Source organism: Suillus discolor, assembly GCF_016758755.1.
Source record: "Suillus discolor strain FC423 chromosome Unknown F5147scaffold_53, whole genome shotgun sequence".
In the NCBI taxonomy this organism is placed as follows: domain Eukaryota; kingdom Fungi; phylum Basidiomycota; class Agaricomycetes; order Boletales; family Suillaceae; genus Suillus; species Suillus discolor.
In genome coordinates, this window is record NW_024541300.1 from 100,204 (window position 1) to 116,172 (window position 15,969).

The window sequence follows — 15,969 nt, forward strand, 5'->3', positions numbered from 1 at the left end:
GGTTCAGATGAAAGACCGCGATATTTGTGTTCTACTCAAATGTTTTTATTAAGGTCGGAGTCTGTAATACAAGAGGCGAAGCCCAGCTGGAGGCGTTCGCCCATGCTTCAGATGTTCATATTTCACACAATTCATCCATTGATGTCGGATCATCTTTTGGAACCAACCGTGTCTTTAAAATCACCAGCTGACTGTCACACTGACTTGTCTGCAAAGGCCTTTTACTGTCCCTACCAATGTGTATTAGCAGCTCTTCCCTCAATAAAGTCAAACTTTCGTGTGACTCCTCATAAACACTGATCGAGACATGACTGGAGAGTGGGCGGCCGTGTAGGGTGATAACGAGGTCCGGCAAGCACGAGGCTTATTGACGGTGGCGCTGTCGGACCAGGCTATAATAGAGGGAATCAAAGGTACGAAAGCAAATTTGGATGTTACCGCACCCGCAGTACTACAGCCAACACACTTTTTCTCAGCATCAACGAGGCAGAAGCATGTCAGAAGAGTGATTTCGCATAATTGCAGGTTCCTTGATCCATTAGGTAATATGAGGTGCGGATATGTAGAAATGTAGCGAACCTCATTGCTGGACCTCGACTATCACCTGAGCGTTCTTGCAAACCAGTCTAACTCGAGCTGTCAATGACCTGGTCGATGATTAATGAGCGCCGAGCGGCTAAATTTGACGGAGATCCGAACCAGTGTGCGACTCGGTACCAGCGCTAGTGTATGAGTATTTTATGCGCGCCAACATTTCGCCCACGGGTACATACACCCCCCTCTAGTCCAGTAGGCACAAACTAAGTAGACCTTTACTACCTGTTCCCTATGTCATACAGCAACGCATCAAGTACGGCAGTAGACAGGCGGACAAGTTCGATTCCAGTGCCAGTGTAAGAGTTTCCATCTTTCTCGCGTTTCAAATATTCAGGAGGATGTGTCCTTGATTTGGTTCAGATATCGTCATGCAGCACCCTCGGGACCATGGCCTTGGGTGGATTTCAACACCGACCTTTCATCCTCTGACTCGTCATTTGAAAAAGGCAAACATGAATGGCGTGGATACCCGCAAGAGCTTTTCGGCAACTGGACTGCAACTCCAGTGGCACGAAGTGAGATGTTAAAACGATGTCCGCGCAGCAACCCATGCATCATATATGGCATTGACGTAATGAACAACGGTCAATTCAAAACACTGGATCGCATTGAGATGTCGGAAGAGAATGAAGACGGACTTTGGTCAAAATTAAAGAAGGAGGAAAGTATTGTGCTTACCCCATCTCACCAAGCTTGTTAATGAGTGACAATTGATCAGGTTCGGGAAAACGTCTGTGTTCGAGCGTTGTTCGTGGACAACTTGTCCGAATCCGTTTTGAAGATGCTGGGGACGAGGTTCGTACTCCTGGGCCGGCTTCAACTTCGGCACTGAAATTTCCTTTTTTAGGTATAACATCGAGCCATTTTTCTTTTCATCCTCCACAAACTGGATACCCTCGCGATACCGGGAAGACGTTCGACATGGAGAGGGGGATCGTACGTTTGATGACTGCCTTTTGGTCCAATGGTTGTTAATATGTTGTTCCGGGTAGATATCACAGTTATCCTTCCTTTTATTCGGACCACGGGGAGGAAAAGCAAGTCACAATCTAATCCTAGCTTATCCGGTATGAGTTTGTCATTTGTTCGATAGTCGACCGTTTCTCATCACAAAATATACAGAACGGAATAGGAAAGATACCATAGATGTCATGCTACCCCTTCAGTTAGACGACGGTAATTCGCACTTACTTTTACCGCACAGTTTTGTCTGAGTCCTTTCATAGGCGAACATCATTTCCATGTCCTTCTCATCGATCTTCTGGCAATTCATATGATTCGAAGCAAGGATTCCGCTACAATCATATCGTATCATCCTGTGCTGCATGATCGCACTACTGCCGAGCTCTTGCATAAGGTCATGGAACGCGCAGGTGGAAGTGTTTACTGGAATAAAATATTCAAGGCATCTGAAGATCCAACCTTTTTCTTTCTGGCAATCTTGTGGTACGCGCTGTATGCGTGGGATGAGGCATTTGAAGTGCTGTATAACCGCATCAAGAATGTGGTATGTACACAATCTGTCCGAATTGTGGGGAATGCTCATCATGTCCAGGAGGTAATCTTGAACGGCCACGACTTCTCCGCCATGTTCAACCTCAACTATACCCTTCACAGCTTTCAGGCGCACCTCCTCCAGTATCAAACCCTCCTTCATGATTTCGAATTATCGGTCACATTTGTTATGGAGTCTCCAAACCCTGCAATGGAACATTCACAAAATAAGGGCACTACGGAAGAGTTGATGCAACGAGAATGCAAGAACCTCCTTTCCGAAATCGACAGGTTACACAAGAGATGTTCGATGTTCATCAATCGGTTAAAAAATGCCACAGATTTGGCATTCGCCACTGTAAACATCGAGGATAGTCGTCAAACGTTCAAGTTAACGAGGGCGACCCTTCGAGACTCTGCAGCGATGAAACAGGTGTGCTGGTAGTCACATGTTACATATGCACTGACAGAGCTCATGCCTTCTGCAGATATCATACCTGACCATGATCTTCTTGCCCGCCAGTTTTACTGCTGTACGTGTTTGGATGTATAATACGAATAGGAGCGCTCACTAATTGAACAGTCGGTCTTTGGGATGAACGTGCGCGAAATCAATCCCGGCTCCCTAGAGTCGATCACACGCTATGTTTGGGTGTCTTTCCTGCTGACTTTTGTCACAACGTGGGTTGTCATCGCTGTACAGCCATACAGTACAATCCACAAGTCTGAAGCCAGCTTGTGGCGGAGGGCTATTTGGCCTGCACTTTACATCCCCCAAAAAGTTATTGAGTACTTCAGGTCCTTCTTGGTCAAGGGCAAGAAGACGTCGCTGCAGGAAAACAATATCTCCTTGGGTTCATATCGCAAGAAAGGTGATTCTTCTGTTTTGAGGTTCGAGGACGCAATGTATGAAGAGGGTGCGATTGGTACTTCGGTATAGTGAGTGTCTGCGGATAGGATTACACTTTAGAAAGCGAGGGCCCAAGTTTCCCATTGCAATCCATTTTTCAATTACAACAAGGTAGAACATAGTGCACGGACTATATACATACGTACATACCGTTAATGTCATGGTATCATTCATATGCCCCAACATTTCATTCTACATGATTCTTGTATTATGACTTGCGCTTGAGCACAGGTAAAATATTACCCTTCCGAATGCGGAATACGTAGGTGAGAGTGAAAATTGCAGCGACCTTGGAAAATAGATTCTTTCGTGAACACCCAGAGTGAGTACCAAGGGACGCGACTCACATTAAACAAAGTGACACCAAGCATGATACCAACGTCACGCCAGCGGTGAGAATACTCGATATTGAATCCAGTATACATGTACTGGTCCGTCGTCTGGAACGGACAGTAGAGGCAGCTCGATGTCGCATTGGGGTTCGTTATATAGCCACCCGCGTAAGACATGAAAGGATCCATGTAATCAGCACACGTGAGTCCTGAGGGAGGAACAATTGGAACAAGTTCCGTCGACGCGCAAACAATCGCCTGTCCGCTGACCGCTAAGAACAAGTTGAGCTCAGTACCGAAGCCAAAACCTAATCACAAACCTTGACCGAAAAGGCCTTCAATGAGATAGGTGAAAGGCGAAACCCTATACATCCACCGCCACCAACCCAACGCACTGAATGGCTGCAGGACACCGTTACTAGACCATAAATCAGTAAGCAGCGATGTTATCAGCTAAGAAATTTGACTTACAATATGACAACAAATGCGAAGAGCGTGCTGAACAACAATGAAGCAATAAATGCAGTTGGAGCCATGGAAGCTATTGCGAGTGCGATCGTCGTGTAATAGAGCGGGAATATGACTCCATACATCAGGTAGGTGTATCCGGCCCGGTCGTTGTAGAATCCAACTGACCAGTACCAGCAAACAAAGAAGATCGACGAGCAGAAAATGTTCCAAGGTATCTCGACGAGGATTTGAGAGGTGACGAGAGCAGTCCATTTGTACATCCTGCTCTGGCGCTCCCGGACTTCGTAAATCGAGCGAATGTCGATGTAGACCGCCTGCATCTGTTGAGAAAGGGGGACACATAAAATCGTGGCCAAGAAAAAGGACTATGAGACCAATTAGCCAACAAAACCACTTCATCGAATGTCGGAAGTCATACAAAGAGTTTGTTTTGTGTACCCTGGAGGGAATTTTTCGTATTGTAGAATGTGAAACCAATCAACAGACCACCAGCGATGTTGAGAACGAGCTTTCCCATCAAGTAGGTTGGATTCCGCCAATATGCTTGGAAGTTGCGCTGTGTAAGAGCAATGGTCTGGTGCTTCCATGAAGTAGCAAACTGTGTGCGTAGTTCTGTCTGAACAACAGGACGAGATCGACCTTCAGTGTGAATGCGTCCAAGCTCATCTTCAAGGGCAGCAGCTTCCGGCGAAATTCGCCAGACATTATGCCAATCAACAGACGTGTTCGCGGTCGCTCCAGCACCAATGACATCAAGCATATATTCCGCACTGTCATAGCTCAATTTCATGAATGCCTGAACCAACAAAGGACTTACGGGTTGGCATCCTCATCACAGGGTGAAGCTCCATTACGCTCAAAATATTTCAACATCGTAGAAGACCTTTCCCCAATTTCACCAAAATAGACGGTTTGGCCGCCCTTGCGAAGGAGGAGAAGTCTGTCAAACAATTGGAAAAGCTCCCCGGAAGGTTGGTGAATGCTAATCAAGTTCAGATTGAGAACACTATCAGACGTATATAAGACTCACGTGCACAATATGGCTTGTCCACTATCGGCGAGCTCACGGAGGAATGTTATGATGGCCCATGCTGATTGAGAATCGAGACCAGATGTAGGTTCATCAAGGAAAAGAAGAAGTTTGGGCTGTTGGCATGCTAAGTTTGAAGAGGATGCTAAACCTTCAAAGACGTAAATACCTTCGCGGCCAGTTCAACAGCTATTGTCGTGCGCTTTTTATGTTCAACGCCCAACGTGCCCACAACTGCGTCCGCATAGGCTTCGAGGCCACACATTTGGATGCACTTGTCAACGCTGAATAATATCAGTCAGAACTGTCAATGGTACGATGTAAAAGAGGACACACTGGGCTCGAATCTCCTCCATAGGGACGAATTCCGATTGTCTAAGATGAGCTGAGGAAAGAATAGCTTCCCTAACAGTGGCTTGGGGCAGATGGGTATCCATCTGTTGACAATATCCCCTGAACTAGTTTTGAGTGTTGCCCACCGACTGTTTGACTTTTACTTACGTTTGTGCTTGGAAATCTGCAGGGAGCGGTTGTCCGTTGATAAAACGATCGCCTAAGACAACACCAACATCGACGCGCTGGGCAAGGACATTGAGCAGAGTAGTCTATCACGGTCTTGTCAGTCTACAGTGAGGTTGTGCAGTAAGATGACGCCAACCTTCCCCGCACCCGATTCACCCATGAGGGCGGTGAGCTTTCCAGGTGCGACATAACCAGAGACATCGTCTAACAACTTCCTCTCTGGTCCCCCTGAAATTGGTACGACGTACTGCACATGGTGCCACGTAAAGATATCTGGCGGCGCATGTTTCTTCTTTCCATCAGATACTCTTCTTTGCTTTTTCGCGTCTTCGTCGGGTGCTGATGGTCCCGCCTTTTCCTCATCTTCATCAGGTCCCGACGGTCCCGCTTTTCCCGCATCTCTTCGTACATTGGCGGGTCCAACAGATTTTGCGCTACTTGACTGTTTGAAGAGAGTGACAGCAGAATCAAATGCAGATCCGGTGTTGAATTCGGTTGCGAAGAGCAACATCAGAAGGAAGCCGACACCGAATGCACAGATAACACCGTAATTCTGATAGAAAATAATTTAAGCTGTCATGACTCACATCAGAAAATAAAATTGGGACCTACGCGCCAAAGATCGCTGTACTTGTAATCATAAGATAGGTAGGTGAAGGCGTTACCGTCGACAGTTGGCATTCCAGGCTGAGCTCCGACTGTGGTGCAAACCTGATTAGCTAGCGATACATTTTCATATCCAGGACCCTGAGGAACTAAGGTGGAGCATGTCCCGTTCAAGGTGTGGAATTCGTTCATCATCAATGATTCAAAACCGTACCCGAGAGGCTGAAAAGATATTTCAGCATGGCACTCGAGAAAAAAATATGACATCCTACATTCAAGTAAGTGATCCAGCGCAGGGCGGCCGGGATGCTGAGCCGAGGAATAGTATAACCAGTGTACAGCGAGAAGACTAAAACACCAATGCCAGCTACTGATGTAGCACTAGACTCTTCTTTGAAAGCAGCAGCGACCAGCCTGAAAAATCCTTTCATCGCAGTCGTCATCGTGAATACTATCAAGAAGAATATGCTGTCAGAAAAGTATATCAGATCTGTACCGTAGACTTGTAGACAGGAAATCACTGACAAGAACTGTGCTGCTGTCCTCTGAAGGTCAACCAAGAAGTACAGAAGTACAGAGAAAATGCCCTGGATGATGAACGTAATTGGTATGTCGACGACCGTGTGAGCCAGACTTTCGATGAAAGGATAATACATCGCTGCTTTGTGGTGACGGAGAACTATGGGGCGTTGAGCATAGAGAGCGGGTATCTCTGCCATAGCGGACAAGGCGCCAAAAAACAATGCACTGTAGACTGATTAGAAACATCGGGGACAGAAGAATGCAGAAGGACAAACAAAAATAAGATGCCCCCACGAGAGAAGTAACCAGAAGTTGCGTCAGGGAGGTGATAGAAGACGGTGCCCATCACGATGGCTTGGAATATTTGTGCACTTAGGGGCCATCAATATGTTATGTCGACATGAGTATATAATTGGTACGCACACAAGTTGCACCACTTGGGATGCGACATCGCCCTTTATTATCTGAACCCGGCGGACCATTACTGCCCTGACTTGCATCGGGATTGATATCGTATAAGAGTTACTCTTGGGCGCATGAGGCGCATGCTCCATCACCGCACTAACTCTGTATGCCTCCCTGCGTTCGGGTTTGCCCACGTGGTGTTCGCGATAATGATCAATCGATTGACGGTTTGCTTGCCCTAGCGGAGATGTGAGGAAGTAGGCTGCCATCTCCTCAGCCGTTCTGGGTATTGGTCCTTCGACACCAGTACGGAAGTTTCTCGCATTTGGATCCGTGACTGAGAAATCTTAGATTATGACAAGGACCATTGTGCCAATACGTACCGGAAACAAGAAAATCAGACGTCGTTTGCCGGTGATATGGCTCATATCCCATATCTACAAAATATTGGCGCGCCTCTTTTGCAGGCCCAAAATAGACCATCCGACCTTCGGATATTACGCATACCTTGTCAAACAAGTTATATAACTGTTCACCGGCTTGGTAAAGAGAGACGACTGTCGTAATCCGACCGATATCGGTACCAATGCGGAGTGCCTGGATGAACTCCAACGCTGTCGACGAATCCAGACCACGGGTGGAGCTACAAGTCATGAGCGCTCATCGTAGACAATGAATCGATATGTAACGAACTTGTCCCAGGCGCTGATCAAGCTTCTGCATGACAGAGCCTCTGCGATAGAAACACGCTTCTTCTCTCCACCTGATACGCCTCGTATAGCGGCATTCCCAACAACGGTATTACGTGCGTGGTGCAGTCCGAAGATTCTGATTAGAATGTCGACGACATCGCGATTGAACTCCTCGCGGGTCTGATCGGTGAAGCGCGTATGGGGCGTGCGGGTTTTGATTGCGAAGGATAATGTCTGCTCAACTGTGAGGGTCGGAAAATGAACATCATCTTCAGGACAGTAGATGACATCGCCCCGATATTGCTTGGCTATTTCCTCAGGGGTGAAGGAGTCATAACACACTTCACCTTCGACAGCGTGATACTCTGAGGTCTGATTGGAGAGTACCTTCAGGAACGTGCTACAGCCTGAACCAGGACGGCCCAGAACAACTGGTGGAAGTCAGCACATGAATGATCAAATAAAACATAACCTGAACTTACGTAACATCTCTCCTGGCATTACCACACCTTCAAAGCCTGACAAAATGTCACGGATTGGGGGTTTGTGCATTGTTGCAATATTTTGAAGCGCAATAAAGGGATTTAACATCGTGCCCATTGTGGGCTGCAGTGATGCACGTGCTCCAAGACCAACTACGCGTAAATCATTGAACAAGACGCCTAACTCACGGGCCTTGATGGACTCTTCACCCCGTCTGCGATACGTTACAACCAGTGGTGGGATGGCAGGGTATCAAATCACATACCGTCGAACGAGGTCCTTCAAAGTCTGCTCAAAATCAAAAGCATCGTGGGCACTACTGCCGCTTTCCATGGCAATAGATATCGTGGATTTACGATTGTCGACCGTTTTAGGTTTGGGCAAAGGTGGAATAGGAAATTTGTCTTGCGGACGATGGTGGGACCGAGTAGACCGTGTTGTCATTGTCCGCTCCAACTCGTGCATGCTGGCTGGATCGAAGAAGGTAAAGGGTAGGTGAGGTTGAAGTTCATGCTTCAAGGCAAGCACCGGCAGACTGATCGTGAGCTGCACCCATTCCCTGCGTTTGACCAGGGAAATCCATGGTGGGTGGATTAAGAACCGTTGAGATTACTCGATGAGTAAACCTTCGCCCTCTATATAGTAGAAGGGCCGGGGTTGATGAGAGCTTCTGCTCTCAGAAGATCAAATTTGTTGGTTCCTATGATAAACAATCAGCGGGAGGTACGTACTCCGCAGGAGACCGACGACATGTTATGGCATGGTGTTCGAACTTTATTTTAGTTGATCACAAGAAAGACTTACAACGTAGCAAGTTGTGATTCAATAGGGTTTTGGCACGTGAGATTTCGGCCACTGTGACCATGCCCGAGTGCGCAGAACGAATCAAAGAATTTGATTTATAGTTTGACGTTGCTAAGATAAGCTGATCCAAACAATTGGGCTTAAACTGCTCCTCGCGATCAGAAGAGTACCTCATGTCAATCCCCTTTGGGCCAATCAGGAAACGACAATGTCCTATATTCACAATACGAATGTTCGGGGAGAACGTCCTTCTACGTATTGCCCGAGGGTTGCCCGTCCCGTGGTGACGCAGCACTGACGCCAGCCCATTGCAATTGAGGAATTCGCTTGCGCAGTCGCCCATTATATCTTCAGCGAAGAAGATTTTAAACAAGATGTCGTTAGCACCAAGATGAATGAATTTGAAACGTAACTCCGTTGTTCATAGGGACGAGCACTCCTGTCTGACATTGAGATGCACACTCAGTGCGTAAGTTCGAATCGCAACCCTGATGCACTAATTCCGGTTGAGGGAACAGTGATGAATCAAACATCAGGAAACTGCAAGAACAGCCTCTTCCTGAGGCTATGATCGGAGTCGGCGAGGCCTCAGCCGATGTATCGATGATGATTCAGCTTGAACAAGCTGACGAACACCATAAGTCATGTTGGCCAGGTCATCCATATGCCAGGCCTGAGGCCTACCACGCTTTGAGAAGGAACTGAGAAGGCCGAGGCTTTTTTTTTTGTTTGTCTAAATCATCACGTGATTTAGGGTGAGCCTGTGAGCGTACGCCGTAGATGGCCAAATATAAAATTCAATATCGTAAGGCGCTCGGCCGCATCAAACCCCAACTACTTACTGCACGGCCAATTGAAAAAGCACAAAATCTTATGTTTTGCACAGCAACCATACGTACACAATGCCGATACTATAATTTCGGTGTATACGCTGTACATGTTCTCAGTATACGAGCACTAGCTTCGTCACGTGCAGCCCACGACTATGTCACGAATCTGTGTGACACGTGACCATGCCTCCATCGGAGTCGGATTCGGAGATGGTGCTTCGCGATTGCACCATTAATTTGTTTCATCTGGAAAAGAACGATGCCTATGCAAGCCTATATGTAGCCTGTGCTTGGCCTGTGCAGGCTGGTTATCCCTGACCCAGATATGTATACAGGCTCCGTCTATTGTAGGTTCCTGATAGGCGTAGCGGACATTTTTTCATGTAGGATTTGGCTTTTGATAGCCTATAAGTAGGGTAGGCTTGGGTGAGGTATTGTATCCAGCCCTCCAGAGTCCAATATATGCAGCCCACATCCAATATACTCAAAGCTTTTCATTTGCATTGCCAATATTATACGTATATGGTACCTAAGATCACAGACAACCTCCTAAAAATGCCAATTGTCTGAATTCAACTAAATATTTATCATTAAATGTCATGAGCAGCTGGGGGGGTTCCTGATAATTAGTTGGTCTCCTCATCGGTACTAGAATTGCTAGGACACACGAGCTATAAATTTAGGGGTTTGCCTAAAGGGGGTTAAGACAAAGGTAAACCAAACAAAGAGCACGCGTCCAGTGAACGATAATCCCCATACTAAACTTCGCGACAAGTCAATTGGCGAGATTGTTCAGGGCAAAGCAGAGATGTCCAATATAGCCTCTCTCCTTCAAGCTTCTCTCCAGCCTGCTTCCAGGAAACAAGCAGAACAGCAACTGCATGCACTTGCATCACAGCAGGGATTCCTGGCACACCTCCTTACGCTGATCCTCGACAGATCCTACGATCACTCAACGCGCCTAGCAGGCGGAATTTATCTCAAAAATATTTCTAAACTACGATGGGAGGAGGTGCGTAATAATCTTTCTTTGATCATGTTCATTCATCTCATCTGTGGTTCAAACAGGACGATGCACCCCTCCCGGAAGCAGACAAAGCAGCACTCCGATCCCAGCTCGTCCCAGCCATGATTGCACTGTCGGATCCTACAGATAAAGCTATTCGTACTCAAATCGCTGAGTCTGTCGCTCTGATCGCCGAACTTGACTTTCCAGCAAAATGGACTGATCTCATTGACGTGCGTTATCCATGTTCAACCACAGGCTCGCTATCTGACGCTTCCACAACAGCAACTCATCTTATCACTTTCAAAAACGGACTACAGTATTAATGTCGGGGTCCTACAGACTGCTCACTCGATCTTCAACCAATGGCGAGCCCAAGTTCGCTCGGACGAGCTATTCACGGAGATCAACTTCGTGTTATCTCGTTTTATGCAACCCTTCCTTGATCTTTCCAATCAAACTGCAACCATCCTACTTTCTTCCCCTGCCCCATCTAACATCGCTATCGTAACACAAGCCCAGATCATTCTCGTTGATATATTCTACGACTTTACGTGTCAAGATCTACCCCCGGGTATTGAAGATGCTCACGACTCCTTTTTTGCTCCACAAACTGGTCTCTTTCAGCGTTTCATGTCATGGGACCCAGCAGAACTTCGATCCGATGTGAGCAATGTCTTTGTCGTCCATTGCCAGTTACTGACGCTTCATTTAGCCTGATGAAACACAGCCATCACTGCCTGCTCAGTTGAAGACCAAGATTTTCGAGATTGGCGAGGTTTGCAGCAGGTCGGAAATGGTGAACAAATGCTAACATATGTAACAGCTTTACATCAAGCTTTTCCCAGACCAACTATCACGCTCGCCTGCTGTCGAGGGATTTGTACAGAGCGTATGGGAGCTCATCGGGTCAAACAAGCTCCCTGGTGTCGCGGATGACTCTGTACGCTTCCAAGTTTGTTTTGTTTTGCTCTCTAACGACCTCATTGGCATCGGCCTCCTAGCTTGTTTCTCAATCTTTGCGTTTCATATCCACCGCAATTCGGTCGGGTTACTATAAGTCGCTTTTCTCTTCGCGCGATACCATTGCCTCTCTCGTACAAGGCGTCATTATCCCCAATATTGGACTACGCGACCATGAGATGGAGCAATTTGAAGATGAGCCGCTCGAGTTCATTCGGCTCGATTTGGCTTTCGGAGGCAGTGCATCAGAAGTGGCAACTCGGCGTCAGGCAGCTGCAGACGTGCTGCAAGCCCTAGTTAGCTCGGGTTACCAAACCGAAGCTACGGAAATTGTGGGGACGTGGATCACTTCAGGATTGCAACAGTACAATTCGAACCCTGCGCAGAACTGGAAGGCGAAGGACAGTGCCATATACTTGCTCACTGCTGTGGCAACAGAGGCGTCGACAACACAGGTGAGTGAGCGTCAGTTTTTGTCGATGAGCACTGCGATCTTACGGCAATAAAAGCATGGTGTCACGTCCACGAATGCATTGGTGGATGTCGTGAAGTTCTTTTCTGAGCATGTGTATCAGGATCTCCAGGCACCGGCTGGCAGTATCCATGAAATCCTCTATGTTGATGCGATTCGATTCCTTCTGACTTTCAGGAACCAGGTATTTGCATTTAATACGAGCTAACGCTTCAGCGCTCATACTTCTACCAGCTGACAAGAGATCAACTTCTGTCGGTGCTCCCTCTGTTGGTCCGGCACTTAAATGCAGACCACTATGTCACGTACACATATGCTGCGATCACGATCGACCGTATACTGTCCATCAAAAAGGGGACACAATTGTTGTGCGTTTGGATTCGTGTGACGGAAACCTTGCGCTCATGCTCTGACCACAGATTCTCTCAAGCCGATATCAACGATTTTGCTGCTGACTTACTCAATGCACTCTTGAACAAGATAGAAGCTGCCGGTCCTCCTGAAAAGGTTGCTGAAAATGACCATTTGATGAAATGTAAGTCAATCACATACTGTGCTGGCGGGTGTTGACTCTCGTATGCAGGCGCCATGCGCATAATCGTCACCGCGCGTCAAACTCTTACCCCTGTCTATCAACAAGTGCTCCAGCGATTGGTCACTATCCTTGGTGTCATTGCAAAGAACCCGAGCAATCCCAATTTCGACCAGTACATATTTGAAAGTATATCGGCGCTGTTGAGGTATGTTTTCGCTTCATACTAGGAACCCTGGCCGACACTCTGTTTACAGGTTTGTTGTGGGCGGTACACCTTCCACTCTGCCTACGTTCGAGCAGACGCTCTTTGGCCCTTTCACGTTTATTCTTCAACAGGACATAGACCGTAAGGAGCTAAAACCTGACTTATCCCTCATTTCTGACTTCACCACCTAGAGTATATCCCTTACGTTTTCCAAATTCTCGCTCAGATGCTAGAAGCTCACAGCTCTGGCGTGCCATCCGAATATCGCTCCCTCCTCCCCTTCCTCCTGACACCCACATGCTGGCAACAAAAGGGCAGTATCCCTGGTCTCGTGAAGCTCCTCAAAGCATTCCTTGCCCGTGACGCTGCTGAGATGGTTAAGACAGGACAGATCACAGCCGTGCTGGCCGTCATCCAGCAACGCCTGATACCCTCCAAAATCAACGATGGTTGGGGCTTTGAACTCCTGCAGGGTGTAGTGCAGCATGTGCCTCCGTGAGTTTTCTGTGTTCTTATTATGGTGAAACGGGAATTTACAGTATTGGCTGGTCAGAGCGCAGCTAAAACAGTACTTCAAGGCAGTCGTCATGACGTTGCTCACAAGGATGCAGACGAGCAAAACGGACAAATATGTATATCTTTTTTCCCACTTCCTTCTCTTCACAATGGCCGTTAATGTTGACGGGCTTGGGCCGGACTACGTCATATCCGCTATCGAAGAGATTCAGACGCAGTAAGGCACATGTTACTCTTCAAGTCTGTCACATCGCTCATCTATTTCATTTTGCAGGCTTTGGTCGCAAGTTCTTGTCAACTTCATCATCCCGCAGGTGCCAAAGATGCCACACAAAGACAGGAAAGTCGCAGCTGTCGGCCTCATCCGCATGCTCACGCAGAGCAGGATCATGCTTACGCCTCCAAGCACGCAGAGCTGGTGAATCGCACCCCTTTCCCTTTTTACTACTAACTCACGTCCCTTTCACAGGCACCCGGCATTTATCTCCGTCATCAAGCTCTTCAGCGAGCCACAGTATCTCGCCAAGTCTAAAGACGAAGAACAAAGTACTGGCATAACGGAGATTGACTTCGAGGAGCAGACTGCGGGGTATCAGGCTGCATATTCCCGACTCGCGGCGGCAGACGGCGCACCTGTGGACCCCGTGGCATATGTGCGCAATCCTCAAGACTTCTTAGGGCAGGCACTGGTGAAAGCGGACCCACGCGTGAGGGGGTTGCTGGCTACAGGTGATGAAAAGGTAGTGCAACCATTTGTGCAGGCGCTTGTGGCGTCTGGGTATGCGATCCAGTAAATTATATAGCTGGGAGTGGCTGCTGCGTCTTTGCGGCATCATTTGTGTGACAGGAAGGACGACACTACACTTATGCTGATGGATATGCGTGTGTAATGTATGTGGATAGCTAGCCAATGCGATACCGATTTGACTTGTGCAATTGCGACGAGGTAAAATGCGCGCACACAATTGAACCACGTCCATAATGCATCTTTTGCAGTGACCGCTCCGGCTCATCATGCATTGCCACGACTGCCACCAATCGCGACTCACCTATGAAATTACTGTACATGGTTGAACGTTGTAAGTCGGCATTTTGGAACAATCGTGCATGTCAAAACACGTCCAAGGAAAGGATGGTTTAAATATTTATGTTGCGTTACCAACAACACGAACTTCATTTATAATACACAAGGCACCGGTCGACAAGATTCAGAGGAGCAAATACATATGTATATATTGGCAACCCTGAAAAGATATCATATAGATCAGACAGATCCCAGTCCCCATTTGTCGCAACAGCTACCCGAGTAATGTCGTCGAACTTTCCATACTTGAGCCCAGGACGGCAAGCAAGTTTACACGAAAAGTCCAGGCACTTTATGTAAGGAAGAAAGAAGGACATCGGACATCTGAGGTGCACGCTAGTACATGTCCATCCTTCGGTCCTTTGAAAGTTCGGTCCGACATGGTCCATAGAGCCAATAAATCCTTTTGAGTATAAGAGCATCATTAGACTACTACGATGCTACAGGTTCCTTGAGCCCAAGCCCTGGCAACCTCGGAAGATCCACGAAGACGATGAAAACATTAACTCTGCGTCACCATCCTGGTAGAACTTCCGAGGCTGCCAGGGACTTGCAAGTCTGAGGAGGTCCGTGCTCGTTGAGTCCAATAGTTTGAACAGACTGCAAGAGGTGAAAATAAGCAAGAGATAGAAGGTAACGACGACGGAGAGCAAATACCAACGTTTTATATACCATGGCCCATGCGCACAATCAGTTGAGGTGGATATGTAAGACCGTTTCAAGAGCTTGATGTAATAGATCCTAGGGCAGATCAGGTCGTCAGGGAAACAAGGTTCCGAGGGACTTTAGGGTGGTATTGGCAGGTGACAACTTCTTTGTGCTCAGAGAAGTTGCTGAATTGAGCGTATGACCGAGTATCAGGGTTGTCAAAGAAAAGCGTCGGATGATACATTAGAATGCCATGGAGATCGACAAGCCTGTAGTGTAGAGGAATGTGGGGTAAAGGGGCCCTGTTCGATCCGAATAAAGTATTTGAATCAGGAGTCAGTACGACTTGAGGGAACCGAGTAGCATAATCGCGCGCATTCGTGACAAATATTCCACTGTGAACCAACCTTCTGACTGTTTTGGAAGAGTGGATGTCAAACTTGGACCATGCGTGGGCTCTGTCCCTCAAGGATTTGTAGACGCGTGGAAGTAGGAGTGAGGTTCGAGCTGTCCGTCACAGTGTGTGGGACAGGGAGCAACTGTTGGCCACCCGGGACTTCAACGATGTACTGAAACTCAGAAGAGGACATGTATGTCTGGGGAAGAGCCTGACATACCTGCAAGAGCACCCTTAGTATAAGAATCCATCTGGGGCAAAAATGACATCCATAAGGTTGTAGATTGTCGCACACTGATGTACAACGAATAATATCTGGAGGCCTGTATTGCGTGTTCAGCTTGCATGCTAGGTAGGAGGGACAATACTTGTACCTGTTCGTGAAAATCGAAAGCTTCGGGAATGCTGGCGTAATGTTCTTTAGTACTGATTCGGATCGGATACT

At 47.4% G+C, this 15,969-nt stretch overlaps 3 protein-coding genes across 3 annotated transcripts; 2 read left to right on the forward strand and 1 right to left on the reverse strand.

The window, feature by feature from the left end:
- Nucleotides 1-828: 828 nt before the first annotated feature.
- On the forward strand, nucleotides 829-3,299 carry F5147DRAFT_812795 (uncharacterized protein; the record flags this gene model as incomplete). Its single annotated transcript, XM_041443480.1, has 10 exons — nucleotides 829-893; nucleotides 958-1,267; nucleotides 1,316-1,392; nucleotides 1,445-1,533; nucleotides 1,590-1,664; nucleotides 1,720-1,773; nucleotides 1,824-2,104; nucleotides 2,153-2,524; nucleotides 2,580-2,624; nucleotides 2,675-3,299. The coding sequence occupies 10 exons, from the start codon at nucleotides 829-831 to the stop codon at nucleotides 3,029-3,031; spliced, it is 1,725 nt and encodes a 574-aa protein (XP_041289616.1). The 3' UTR covers nucleotides 3,032-3,299.
- On the reverse strand, nucleotides 3,210-8,397 carry F5147DRAFT_582040 (ABC-2 type transporter-domain-containing protein; the record flags this gene model as incomplete). Its single annotated transcript, XM_041431628.1, has 20 exons — nucleotides 3,210-3,290; nucleotides 3,349-3,605; nucleotides 3,654-3,751; nucleotides 3,805-4,169; nucleotides 4,223-4,574; nucleotides 4,622-4,786; nucleotides 4,835-4,950; nucleotides 5,004-5,118; nucleotides 5,171-5,287; nucleotides 5,336-5,439; nucleotides 5,493-5,909; nucleotides 5,969-6,184; nucleotides 6,235-6,430; nucleotides 6,488-6,709; nucleotides 6,760-6,855; nucleotides 6,908-7,226; nucleotides 7,273-7,532; nucleotides 7,583-8,012; nucleotides 8,064-8,278; nucleotides 8,330-8,397. 20 exons carry the CDS (start codon nucleotides 8,395-8,397, stop codon nucleotides 3,210-3,212), a joined length of 4,209 nt encoding a protein of 1,402 aa, XP_041289617.1.
- A 2,053-nt stretch (nucleotides 8,398-10,450) lies between these two features.
- On the forward strand, nucleotides 10,451-14,331 carry F5147DRAFT_839151 (CAS/CSE protein). The gene is made up of 15 exons (XM_041444194.1): nucleotides 10,451-10,710; nucleotides 10,767-10,937; nucleotides 10,990-11,370; nucleotides 11,420-11,482; nucleotides 11,531-11,647; nucleotides 11,709-12,122; nucleotides 12,177-12,323; nucleotides 12,374-12,507; nucleotides 12,559-12,674; nucleotides 12,723-12,879; nucleotides 12,929-13,020; nucleotides 13,071-13,374; nucleotides 13,433-13,612; nucleotides 13,670-13,813; nucleotides 13,865-14,331. The coding sequence occupies exons 1-15, from the start codon at nucleotides 10,507-10,509 to the stop codon at nucleotides 14,187-14,189; spliced, it is 2,949 nt and encodes a 982-aa protein (XP_041289618.1). The 5' UTR covers nucleotides 10,451-10,506; the 3' UTR covers nucleotides 14,190-14,331.
- Nucleotides 14,332-15,969: the final 1,638 nt, after the last annotated feature.

Excerpts from the sequence above, each read along its gene's own strand:
- F5147DRAFT_839151 (XM_041444194.1), top strand. The coding sequence starts at position 10,507 with ATGTCCAATATAGCCTCTCTCCTTCAAGCTTCTCTCCAGCCTGCTTCC. Across the intron at positions 10,711-10,766 it reads CTAAACTACGATGGGAGGAG|GACGATGCACCCCTCCCGGA; the intron begins GTGCGTAATAAT and ends TGGTTCAAACAG. Across the intron at positions 11,483-11,530 it reads AGATTTTCGAGATTGGCGAG|CTTTACATCAAGCTTTTCCC; the intron begins GTTTGCAGCAGG and ends CATATGTAACAG.